The 13776-nt window shown below is 34.4% G+C and overlaps 2 protein-coding genes across 2 annotated transcripts; both read left to right on the top strand.

The window, feature by feature from the left end:
• The first annotated feature begins 6463 nt into the window (after nt 1–6463).
• LOC107789223 (mavicyanin-like) lies at nt 6464–8161 on the top strand. Its single transcript, XM_016610999.2, has 2 exons — nt 6464–6855; nt 7644–8161. The coding sequence occupies exons 1-2, from the start codon at nt 6669–6671 to the stop codon at nt 8039–8041; spliced, it is 585 nt and encodes a 194-aa protein (XP_016466485.1). The 5' UTR covers nt 6464–6668; the 3' UTR covers nt 8042–8161.
• A 271-nt stretch (nt 8162–8432) lies between these two features.
• On the top strand, nt 8433–10414 carry LOC107789222 (mavicyanin-like). Its single transcript, XM_016610998.2, has 2 exons — nt 8433–9017; nt 9937–10414. Exons 1-2 carry the CDS (start codon nt 8846–8848, stop codon nt 10335–10337), a joined length of 573 nt encoding a protein of 190 aa, XP_016466484.1. The 5' UTR covers nt 8433–8845; the 3' UTR covers nt 10338–10414.
• The last annotated feature ends 3362 nt before the right edge of the window (nt 10415–13776 follow it).

Below are 13776 nucleotides of genomic sequence, written 5' to 3'. Positions count from 1 at the left end.
GTAAGTGTCAAGCCTAACCTCAGTCGGGTAGTGACGAGAAAGGTCAGGGCCCTACTGAGGTAAATAATACTCCCTCCATTTCAATTTATGTGAACCCATTTGACTGGGCACAGAGTTTAAGAAAAGAGAGAAGACTTTTGAACTTGTGGTGTAAAATGAGGCACATATATTTTGTGTGGCTATAAATCATTGTATAAAGGTAAATTGTTTCCAAATTTGGCATTGACTAAAAAGGAAATAAGTTTAAATAAATTAAAACGGAGGAAGTAATAAACATGACAGGATAAGATAAACAGTATAAATGAGAATCTACAGTAAGAATCTATACAGTATGATAAGAGTACAATAACGAAAACAGAAATAAAGGCATAACACAAGGAAAACACCGCTCACAGCAAGGATAATAACCGGGGATCTCTTGGTATCCCGAGGATCTCTTGGTATCCTCAATATGTACACTAGGGATCTCTTGATATCCCGAGGATCTCTTGGTATCCTCAATAAATACACTAGGGATCTCTTGGTATCCCGAGGATCTCTTGGTATCCTCAATAAATACACTAGGGATCTCTTGGTATCCTGAGGATCTCTTGGTATCCTCAATATATATGTCAGGGATCTCTTGGTGTCCCGAGTATCTCTTGGTATCCTCAACACCCGTGCCAAGGATCTATTGGTATCCCGCACCTCAGTCCAGATCATAAATATGTGCAGGGGATCTCCTGGGATGTCGTCCCGTAGTCCCAAATTAAAACACACAGCAGCAGCTCAACAATATCAAAATAAATACTAAGTTCGTAACAAGTAAATAGTTAATTCTAGCCTAATATGCTTCACTAACACAATTAAGGCAGTTTAAGCAAATAGGCAATTAAGTCAACTAAGCATACTTTTCTAAACTAACACAGGCTAAGTTTGCAAGTAGAACAAAAACAAGTAAGAAAGGAACTCAGTTTAAATACTTAAAATAAAACCAGATTTTCAACAATTAGCTCAAGTACGCGCTCGTCACCTCACGTACAAGGCATTTCAACTATCAAATATCATATCCTAAGGTGGAAGGTCCCCCATATAAGGTTAGACAAGCCACTTACCTTGAACCGGCTCAAAATCAACTCGAAACCACACTTTTGCCACGAGTATCTGACTCCAAATGGCCCAAAGCTATTCAATTCAATTGCATATTGTAAATAACACCTCAAGTAATTGATTCTACAATTAAAGTCTAAGCTAATGCGAGAAATTATGTAAAATGATCAAAACGCCCCTCAGGCCCACATCTCGGAATCAAGTGAAATTTATATTTCCAGAAATCTCGTACTCTCACGAGTTCATACATAATAAGAACACTAAAATTGAAGTCCAAATGGCCTCTCAAATCCTCTTTTAAAGGTCTCTTAAACTCAAGACCTAATTACCAATTTTTCCCAAATTTTTCATCACTAATTAGGTCTTTAATCACATAAAAATGAGTTATGAAGCCAAGGATGTTACCTCCAAGCGATTCCCCTTTGTTTTCCTCAAAAATCACTCTTAAAAGCTTCAAAAACGATTAGAAATGGTGGAAATAAACTCCCAAATCGCTGAACCCCTTTTTAAAATAATGCCCAGCAGTTTCCGCATCTGCAGTCCTGGGACCGCATCTATAGTCCTGCTTCTACGGAACAAATGTCGCATCTGCGACTTCCCACTTAAGGCCAGATTCCACATCTGCGGCCCTTTACCCGTAGGTGCAGTACCACTTCTGCGAAAAATATGTCATATATGCGGTTCCTGGAGAGATGGCCAATTTTTGCTTCTACGGCTCCTTAACTGCTTCTGTGGCTCCGCATCTGCAATCCCCAAACCACATATGTGAAAATACCAGAAGGCCAGCTGCTGCACAACTTCAACTCCAAAACTTTTCTCCGTTAACCATCCGAATTCATCCCGAGGCCCCGGGACCTCAACCAAGGGCATCAACATATCCTAAAACCTTATTCAAACTTGTTCATATCTTCAAAACACTTCAAACAATATCAAAATAGCCAAAACACATCGGATTCAAGCCTAAGTTTCAAAAATCTTTCGAATTCCGTTTTCGTTTAAAAACCCAACCAAAACACGTCCGAATGACCTGAAATTTTGCACACACATCCCAAATTATATAATGAAACTATTGCAACTCTCGGAATTCCATTCCGACCCTCGGATCAAAATCTCGCTATCGAACCGGAAACTTCAAAATTTCGACATTCGGCATTTCAAGCCTAAATTAGCTACGGACCTCCAAAATACAATTTGGACATGCTCCTAACCTCGAAATAACCCAATGGATCTAACGGAACCATCGTATTTCTATTCCGAGTCCGTCTTCATACTGTTATAACTACGGTCAACTTTCCAACACTTAAGCTCTCATTTAGGGACTAAGTGACCCGAAACTCATCGAAATTCAAAACCGAACATCCCGGCAATTTACATTAGCAGAAATAAACTTGGGGAAAGCAGTTAATAGGGGATCGGGGCGTTAATTCTTAAGACGACCGGCCAAGTTGTCACACTATTATCTATTATACTTTGATTAGAAGTGTTACTAAGGGTTTGCATGTTATTTGTATTGGTGATTTCCATGTCAGCCACATTGTCAGTACAAGAACTAGGTAAGGACATGTTAATGACACCGTTTAACTTAGGAGAATTATTAGGGCTTTGCAAAAAAATCCTTTATTTTTATTTCACTGGGCGGACTAACCAAGGTGGAAAATTTGTTGTTGCAGTCCACAAGGTTTTCTTGAGGAGAATAGCAATCATTGGTTGTAGGTTTACTGCCATTTACTGATTGAGTGTTAATGTGGATATACTTAGTAATAGAGGAAGGGGAAGGATACTTACCTGGTATTGGATGTAAAGATTTTGCTTGGATACCTAGGTTTTGATATCTTCCAGAATTTCTTCAATTGGTCCTTTTCTTCTTAGGAAACTTAACCTTTTGCCATGCTAGCTCATTTACTGCATTGTCATTGTTCATCTCTTCATGTATGGCAGCAGTATTTTCCATCGAGTGGTTTGATGTCAGAGGTGTTTTGACGTAGAGACATTTCAATGCCACATGGCCTAATCTTCCACATTGCTTGCATAGGGTATTTTCCCCCTCATAATAGATGATTTGTTTGTGATGGCCAATTTTGGTGAAAGAAATTACTGGAACTTCTAGAGGAAGCCCTATGCATAATATCGCATAGCGACCCCTTAGAGTGGAAGAGGTGTATGTATTAACCTTTAATAATTTACCGATGGCATTTCCTATTTTTGCCAAGATGATTCCATCATAAAACTCAGTTGGAAATTGGGGCATACGGATCCAAATGGCAATGAGGGAGCTTTTAACTTCTGTTGCCACGAAGTTTGGCTTCCATCTTTGGATGGAGAGGAAATGGCCAAATATGAACCATAGGCCAGAATTTAGAACTTTAATCATGTGCTATTCACATTTAAATTTGGCTATGTAGTAGTCTGCTCCCAAATCGATGAGGGGGAAATTATCTATAATTTTCCAAGCTTCCTGGATTTTCTTTTTTAGGATATGATGTTGAATTTTCTTACCAATAATCTTTATAATGAGAGAATATTTCCAGGGTTGATATATTCATGCTTGATCTTCCTCTGAGAGTTGAATTGTATTAGCATTTGACTATTTTGCATAGCAAAAGGTTCTTGGACCTTAGTTGTAGTATCCATAATTGTAGGGGCTTCAGTAATAGTTAGAGAATGTTGTATTCTCTCGCTTAGTTTTTCTTTGTAGCTTCTAACTACTTCTTTTTGGGTGGGAATACCCTTATCTGGTAGTTTAGGGGGGATATGGCGGTTGATGTCTGTAACCATATAGCTATTGAATTAAGAAGATGAATGTGTTCTGTAAGGTAGTAAGTTAGAGCTTGTGACTTATATCTGCCGGATTTTGGAGTTGTTTATACTTTGAGTTATAGATTTTATTTATTACATATATTGATGCTTTGAGTTTTAGCTTAATATTCAGTTATTCCGCATACTTGTTAGGTTTACCTAGTCTTAGGGACTAGGTGCCGTCACGACATCTTATGGAGAGAAATTGGGGCCGTGACACACATTTTCAAAGAATGGGCCATAATCATCCAAACATGTCTTATATTTACAGACCATATTGATACACATTTCCTTCACCTTTAAAGGATTATTTTGAGAATCCTTATTGTTCTCCTTTTTACAATTAGCATAATAAGGACTATTATTATTTTTGTCTTTGGCACGACCACGTTTATTGGTCAATCGCTTGTCTTCATTTAGATTTATTATGCACTGCAATCACATTCACTTCAAGAATAGAGCATATCAAGTGGTATAAGCTTCATGATTTTTCATCAAAAGCATAATATTAATTTGCCTCAGTCATCATTATATCATCAATGTGGTGCATTGGGACTCAAACCCAATGTCTTACCCATAAAAAGGTATGTTATTAGGCTATAATAAGTTGGAACTCGAACTCAACTCTTACAATCATGGAACATCATGACTCAAAACCCGTTGTCTTATTCTCATGGTGCAGTGAACTTGAATCTACCGCTTTACCCTCAATCAATAGCATAATAGGCTAAACAATATTGAGATTCACTCTCAAGCCTAATTTTAATCACATGCCAAGAAAGTTGAACACGACTAATTTACAACTTAGCAAATCAAATTTGCTCTCTTAAATAAGTCTACAAATCTCAAATCAGCATAAAGCTTTATCAATTATTTATAGCATCTATATGAAATATAGACATATGAAATACAATTGTTTGTGGTCAGAGCATTTCTTTAAATTCTATTAGAGTTTAAATGGATCATAAAATCATTATCATAATATTTATTGAGGCTCTCTCAAAAATATTATTATTTTTGGGGTATACCCTGCCTATTGGATTTGATTTAACGCCATAGACTTTGCTTCACTGACTTCAACCAAGCAATTAGTGAATCAATTTATCAAAAGTACAATATATAGATAACAACATATATATAATACTAATACATAAATTCAGCATTTAATTTACCTGAAAAGTGACACTATAGGTAACAACTTACCAGTTGTAACTTGTGCATCATTCGTGCAAAATACTTGAAAATGGTGAGTCAGTAGCAAGCATCAAGTAGGCCATGGATATTCGAAAATACCTCTTCTAATAGTCAAACTAATCGCTGCTTGTTTTCAAATGATACGACCATAAATTATGAAGTATATTTTCTCAATAGCTGATTTATTTTCCGAATTTCGAAAAAATAATTAATCAACTTAGATAAAGATGTGAAGTATTTCTTGTTTTCTTTAAGATGATTTATGCTTTTAGTCAGTATGACCAAAGTTTATTTATTTTTCCCTTGCTATCACAGTAATAAGTAGCACTAACAGTACGTTAAATATTTGATAGTTTCTAACAAGAAATGTGTATTGCTTACTCACCTAATGTGAAGAAAGACAGAGCATTATGTTTACCTTTTCTTCTATTGGCAAAAATGTCCACGTCATAACAACACCAGACAACTGTCAGTGTAGAATTAAATTAGAAAAATCAAACTCAAGTTCATAATAGTTTAGAGACTCGTGCTGACAACGTGTTATTTCTTTCATGTATTCAAGTGTGTACAATGTGATTACAAACCCTCTATTTATAGGATGACATTAACGTAATACAAAGGGATATCATAAACATACTATTAACTATTAAGAACATAGGAAAAGATCATGGATGAGGTTATGAAGTCGTGGGAGCTACAACTATAATGGTGAAGAACATAATAAAGAAGAGTAGTGGAAATTATATTTGTGTAGTGGACATCCATACAAATAATATATTTCATAACAGTTTCTCTTCAAAACAATATTTTTGAAAAGCATTTTTGAGAAAAATACACTTAAAAGTACTTTTTAAAAACTTGGTCAAACACAAATTGTTATTCAAAAGGACTTTTCATGTTAACTAATCAAACATAAATTGATTCTCACTAAAAGTATTTTTAAAAATATTTTTAAAATAAATTGACTTTAGAAGTTTGACCAAACAAGCTCTTAAACTCATTAAATAAACAGTTGAATGGTGTTTTAGCTTAATGCATATTACTTTGACAGAGAAAAAACAGTTGATTGTAATCATACCAACCGATTTCGAAAAGAAATTTTGAATACTTTTTCTTTCAAAAATCTAATTTGAAAAAAAATTATTACCCAAAAGCATTCTCTTCTTGGATTAACACGTTCTTAATCAAGTTGCACTACTTGATTTCCCAATAGAAAATAAATCAACGAGACTATGTCCATACAATACGAATTAGTTTAAAATTTTGAATTCGTCTTTGAATTGATTGGGCATTTGACATATATGTCACATTAGTGAGCAGCCTTGTATAGGTAATGACTAGCCTATCTGGACAAAGGCATATATCTCGCATGCATACCCAACGGAACCAACTCACAAAATTCACGATATATTTGTGAGTCCTGCATAGACCCAGTCTTGGCTTTTTCTTCACTCGAAGCGTTATATAATTGGCAGTGTGAAATGCATTTTCCTATAACAACACTTCTGTGTAACTCGCTTCTTCATTTGAATTCTAAGTTACTTTTTACAGATTACTGGAATTCTTTTTCCTCTGTTGGATGTTGAATCATGTTTTTTACCGAGGAAGCTATGCTTTTGCTCTCAACAATGGCTGTTCTTAGTTTGTTTACAGCCACGCTAGGCGGCGGCGCCGTGTACAAAGTGGGTGATGCAGCTGGCTGGACGATCGGCGGCGCCAATGTTGACTACCATATGTGGGCTTCATCTAAAGTTTTCCGAGTCGGCGACATTCTCGGTAAGTCCGCCTTGTCTATGTATAAAGCTTCTGTTTTTGTTCCGATTTCCAGTGGCCATACGATCAATTCACATTTTTCCGCAATTTTGTGAGATTCGATTGCGTTTTCGACTAACAACTTGTAACACAAGATTGTTTAGATAGTTGAGATTTGGCAGTTCTTTCTTTTTTTTTTCACTTAGTAGAGAGGAACAAAGAACTAATTATTGAGATTCTTGATCGTGAAATTAGAGGCTATTGAGTAGTCCCCTTGTGATAAAATATTGAGAAACAAAGTGTATCTTTCCACTAAATTTCGTACTCGTAACACTATTGTCAAATGATGTTTGATCGAGTTGTACTCTTTGATTCAGGATTTAAATTTAGTAAATTGAATGTGTATACATGATACATGTACATATACATTTATATACAAACATTCAGGATTTACATAAAGTAAGTTTAAATACGTATGCATTATCGTATATATATATTATACATATCATACATTGTTTGAGAGAAAACTAGAGTCGTGGATGTGATTCTAGAAGGTTGTTATTGATATAGAAGTTAGAATGTTTGACTTATTTTTCCTGATTACTAATTTCCTTTATTAAGGTTAGTTTATCTATATCTTCTTTTCTCCAACGGCTACCTATAATTTGTATCTTGTAAATAACTTGTCTAAGTTATTAGTACCTAAATGCTTTTAACAATAACATGATAACCTGAAAAATCATCATAAAAATCAAAATTTACCACAATGTTGTAGCATTTCTCATTGATTTCAACTTCAAATGGTACTGTAGTTTTCCAGTACAACCGAACACAACACAACGTACTACGAGTGAGCCTCCCCGATTACCACTCGTGTAACGCCGCAAATCCAATTGCCACTTACTCCTCCGGCAACGACTCCATCACCATCAAAGGTCCGGGTCACTACTACTATATCTGCGGTTTTCCAGGCCACTGCAAGGCTGGACAGAAGATTGATGTCAGGGTCCTTAAAGTTTCTGAGCCCACTGATTTCAGTAGTAAAAGCCCAAGTCCAGCTCCAGCCCCAGCAGCCCCATCTACTAATGGGCATGCAATTGCACCTAGCCCAGTCACAAAGAGCAGTGCCCCCTCATTGCTCTTGAATAATGGGCTTAGGCTGTCCCTCACTTTGTTCATGATTGTTATTGGTGCAGTTTCTTTACTTTAATTGTACTGTGCTATAATCTGATGTTGTAGTTTAATGTTCATGATCTGGAGCATTTTGGTGATTAACCATTGTTTCATTGGGTTTTAATATGCAGCTGTATGGGAATGCTGATAGATTTTAATTTATTGCAGTCAGTAGTTGTCTTATGTTCGAACTCGTGCATTGCGTTTTCTTTTGTAGTGTCTTAATGGTTGAGTTGTCCTCTTGGATGATTCTTCTAGAGTTAAAAGAATTTTTAAACTATCATGACACTTAAAAGATAGGTACAAATAATATTTTATAAAATTAGTTGGAACAAGTAATATGGAAAATAAGTTCAATGTATGTAAGTAAAAGCTTATATTTTATTATTCTTAACTAGATTTGAGGCCTTTGGAATCTTTGATCTCCCTTGAAAAAAAAAAGTGAAAGAGACATAAGAGTATAAAAAGTACTCCCTCAAATAAACTAGAAAAAAAAAATGCAAATAGCTGATAGTAATCGCAATGGTATGTTGGAATGACAGATGTAACCATTAATAACTTACGTGAGTATCAATTAACATCAGTAGTAAAAAAGGAAAGAAAATCAAGAATTGAAAGAAGAATTAATGGAGCTACCAGAAATCACGAAGACCAAATGGTAAATTCAAACAAAATCTTTTTCTTTCCAAGAACTGATAAAATTGGTTGCTATATATAACAAACAAAATCAGTTTCATTCCAAAAACCGATAAAACAGGTTGTTATATACAACTAGACACCCTCATTCACTCACCTTTCGAAACTTATTTGTGCCTCCATTTCTTTTGACTAATTAGTAGCTATGATTCTGCCGAAGAAAGCCATGCTGTTGTTTTTGATGGTTCTGGTATTTTGTGGTGTAACAAAGGGTGAAGTTTACAAGGTTGGTGACTCCACAGGATGGACAGACATTGGTCACTTTGACTACAAATCTTGGTCTGCCAGTAAGAATTTCCGTGTTGGCGATTCCATTGGTAAGTAATTTACTTAGGCATGTGAACATTGAATTACTAAAAGGAATTGTAGCACAAAAGTGTAGGCTTGGTAATTATTCACCATATGATGAGATGGAGATATAGAGAAAACGTATTTACTTTGTTATATCGCTTAAAAATAAAGAGTTATACACTTCGAAATAGAAATGTGATGGGAATTTGGATCTATACCATTAAAAAGTTTTACATCATTTTATATAAAAGTGAGTAATGGTAGAGATGCTTTTTTGCACCCAAGAGGATTAAGAACAAGAGATAAGATTTGGTCACATGCATAGGTGATAGATCTAGTTTTTTTTTCCTGTGTTCCTTGCGGAAGAACACTAAGTTTAGGTATGCTTATATGAACTTTCAATGCAAAACCAAATTAGGCCGCATAAAATTCAATGAAAGGCCTTTGAAGTGTTAATATGTTTTCTCTGCTTTAGATCAAATAGCAAAAGTAATTAAATACTTTCCTAGGCGAAATTACCAAATTCATAATATTAAAAGAGTTTTTATTTTAGCACCATCTATTACAGAACTTCATATGGAAAATTGTTGTTAAAATAGCAATAATCATAAGTTATCGAGGAACTAAATAGAATCTTTTACTATTGTATTTGCAAAACTTTGGCCTACTTCGTTACATTGTAGCTGTATATAAATCTATTATTAATAAGGATTTATTTATGCTTACTTTATAAATTATCAGCTAAATGAGCTATCAATAGCTTCTTTTTTTTCAAAGAATAAGATCCTATTAGGGTACGAAATTAACGACCAAGAGTTCTCCTTCTTTGAAAATGACATTTAATTATAACCGACCAATTGAGATACTTTTGGATGTTAATGTATATTGCTATGTATTAGCTTTTGATTTTGAGTTATACCTTTATTATCGTTTTCTTTGGGACAGTGTTCGAGTACAACAAGCAATTCCACAACGTGGTGAGAGTGACACACAAGAACTTCGATGCATGCAATGCCGCAACAACATATTCCACCTTCAACACTGGCAATGACACCTTTGTGATCAGAAGGCCAGGCCACTTCTACTTCATTTGCAGCTTCCCTGGACATTGTCAAAATGGCCAGAAAGTTGACATCAGAGTTCCTAAGCCAACGAAATCATCGTCCTCGCCATCGTCTTCGCCTTCGTCTAAGCCTAATTCTCCATTGGAGCCAGTTACTCCATCAGCAACATGGGCACCTTCACCATCTCCTGCTGCTGATGATAAGAAAAGTGGATCCTCTGAATTGTTCTTCTCTTTCAAGCTTTGGTTGTCCATGCTTTTAATAGTTGCCTCTATGGTTTAATAGATTCATAATATTCGTTACTAGCAAAAGGTCCGGTTCTTTCTTTCTTCAAAGACAGTTTTTTTAAAAAAAATTTAAGTAGGCATGTTATGGTTTAATATTGACATTACTGCTTGGTAATTCAAAGTAATTTTTATTATTTACCTGTTTATATTATAAAGACTTAAGAGACTTAAGAGCTGATGGAAAAACTGTCTTCTGTATTGAATAGCAAGCTGAGTATATATACAAGTTTACCTAAGACTACTCCTTGTATTAGGAGACTTATTCAACATAAAGGCTATCAAAATAAACTAACTGATAGATACTCTCAATGAGAGGATAACTTTAGATCTATTTGTGTAACTAAAAGGATAAACATAAAAGATAAAGACTACTAGATGAGAATTCGTAACAATCTGGGAAGAGGAACTGGTTGAATTCGTACACTACTAGAAATCCGGTAAAAAGCGACCACAAAAAGCGACCAAAGTTGGTCGCTTATAGGCCTAAAAGCGACCAAAAAGCGACCAAACATGCCTGGTCGCAATATTGCTGGTCCCTTTATTTTAGGTTTGGTCTCTAAGGTAAAAGGACCAAATATTCTGATTTTGACTTTAGTGACCAACTTTGGTCGCTATATTAATTTAATAATATAAATTTGGCGACCAAAGTTGGTCTCTACATATGAAATATGTTGTTTTTAATTTATCATTAATCATTAGAAAGCGACCAACTTTGGTCTTTAATTCAAATATTATATTTTAAAATCTGGATAATAAAGACCAAAGTTGGTCGCTAAATTCAAGAATTTAATTTTTTTTAAAGATAAGCGACCAACATTGGTCGCTATATTTCCAGAAATTATATTTTTTTAATAGAAATCTGGGCAGGTAGCGACCAAGGTTGGTCGCTATTGCCCAAGAAAATTATTTTTTTTATAGTGAAATGCGACCAAATAGAGACCAAAGTTGGTCGCTTTTCTTGGTATATTTTTGGCAGAAACTGCCTGTTTTGGCAGCTACACCACCTTCCAGCTTACCAAACATCCTAAACAGGCATTTTATGCCAGCAACAACAACAACAACAACAATTAAAAGCAACAATCAATAGAACTAACACATTAAGCTAACAAAACTAAGTTAACGCTTATTACAAGCCCATTCGAACTAAAAAGAACTAACACAATAGAACTAAATTTTTTTGTCTAGTTCAAAGTATATAAAGTACTCAAGGAGTGTTCTTTCAGCATCCTCGTCCGAAAGTTGGATTGCCTCGCCCGATTCATTAGGTGGTTGACTGCGTATGAATTCTCCCACGTCAGCTGCATGTGAAGCGAACCTATATGAAAAATTATATATATTGAATTAGTATTTCAAAATTTATATAAAAGTAAATCAAAATACTTAATGAAAAGTAAAAAACTTACATGTATATAGTCGAGGTTCGACCCTCCTTTCTGAATCAGTCTCTTTCTTCTTCTTTACAATATGAGTTTCATTGAATAGCTCATCTTGCTTCATTGGCATCATAAAGCTGTCTGGTGGCTTTGGTGATTATCCTCGTGGTAGTATTACTCGGGATGAACTTGGATACAAAGAATAACTTAGATACAGTACCTGACAGGGTGTGTCTTTGATCAATTGTTGATCTCTATAGCTACAATGATAATGAGAAGGCAACGACATGTGTTTCAAAATAGTGATGGTATAGGTAGGATTTAACATTTCCTAAGTAGATAAAAGAGGTTATAGAGGAATTCTGTACTTCACTTTCCAAGAGGAAAAGAAGTTTGATTGATAGTGACAACGTTGATGAAGACGGAATGTTTTCCGTTGGTCATGACAGTTCCCATAAAGCGGGGATCATAAGACTCTATGATGACAAAGATTATAGGAAGTTTTATTCTAAACTTTCTTCTAAGTCTGATTCGTACAAGCTTAATATGATATTGGTGATATTTCTTCGGATTCAGACAATGATTTGACCGATAAAAGTATGGAAATACTCTTAAAAAGAATTAAAGGTAAAATGTTTTTCTTGGTAGAGAAGGATGCTGAAAAGATTTTACCTTTAATTCTTTTTAAGAGCATTTCCATACTTTTGTTGGTCAAATCATTGTCTGAATCCGAAGAAATATCACTAATATCACATTAAGCTTGTACGGATCAGACTTGGAAGAAAGTTTAGAAAAAAACTTCCTATAATCTCTGTCATCATAGAGTCTTATGATCCCCATTCTATGGGAACTGCCATGACCAACGGAACACATTCCGTCTTCATCAACCTTATCCTAAAAGTTATATTCATATCCTACGAGTTTAAACATAAACTAAAAGTTCAAGTCATATCCTAAAGGTTCAATACATATGCTAAAGGTTCAATTTATTTCCTAAAAGTTCAACTCATATCCTAAAAGTTTCAATTCATATCCTAAAAAGTTCAAGTCACACATAAAAGCTTCAATTTATATCCTACAAGTTCAATTCACAAGAACAAAACCTAAAAACTAAAAGTTATATTCATATCTTACGAGTTTAAACATAAACTAAAACTTCAAGTCATATCCTAAAAGTTCAATACATAGCCTAAAGGTTCAATTTATTTCTCAAAAGTTCAACTCATATCCTAAAAGTTTCAATTCATATTCTAAAAAGTTCAAGTCATACATAAAAGCTTTAATTTATATCGTACAAGTTCAATTCACAAGAACAAAACCTAAAAACTAAAAGTTCATCAATTCTTATCCTACGAGTTTAAACATAAACTAAAAGTTCAATTTATATCCTAAAAGTTCAATTCATATCCACAAAGTTCAAGTCATATCCTAAATTTCTATTTATATCCTAAAAATTCAACTCATATCCTAAAATTTTCAGTTCATATCCTAAAAATTCAACTCATATCCTAAAACGTTTTTCTTGGTCGAGAAGGAAGTTCCATTGCATGTCTAATAACGTCATCAACCTCTTCTACAAAATCCTCCCACAATCTAAAATTGCAAAACATAAACCAAAATTTCAATTCATATCCTAAAGGTTCAACTCATACCTAAAAGGTTCAATTTATATCCTAAAGGTTCAACTCATACATAAAAGCTTCAATTCATATCCACAAAAGTTCAAGTCATATCCTAAAGGTTCAACTCATACATAAAAGCTTCAATTTATATCCTAAAAGTTATATTCATATCCTACGAGTTTAAACTTAAACTAAAAGTTCAATTTATATCCTAAAAGCTTCAACTCATACCTAAAAGGTTCAATTCATATCCTAAAAATTCAACTCATATCCTAAAAGGTTCAATTTATATCCACAAAAGTTCAAGTCATATCCTAACGGTTCAACTCATACATAAAAGCTTCAATGTATATCCTAAAAGTTATATTCATATCCTACGAGTTTAAGTTCAATTTATATCCTAAAGATTCAACTCATACCTAAAAGGTTCAATTCATAT

The sequence above is a fragment of the Nicotiana tabacum genome, chromosome 22, assembly GCF_000715075.1.
Source record: "Nicotiana tabacum cultivar K326 chromosome 22, ASM71507v2, whole genome shotgun sequence".
NCBI classification, from domain to species: Eukaryota; Viridiplantae; Streptophyta; class Magnoliopsida; order Solanales; family Solanaceae; genus Nicotiana; species Nicotiana tabacum.
The sequence above is the reverse complement of the archived record's forward strand: the minus strand, read 5'-3'. Positions and strand labels throughout refer to the sequence as shown.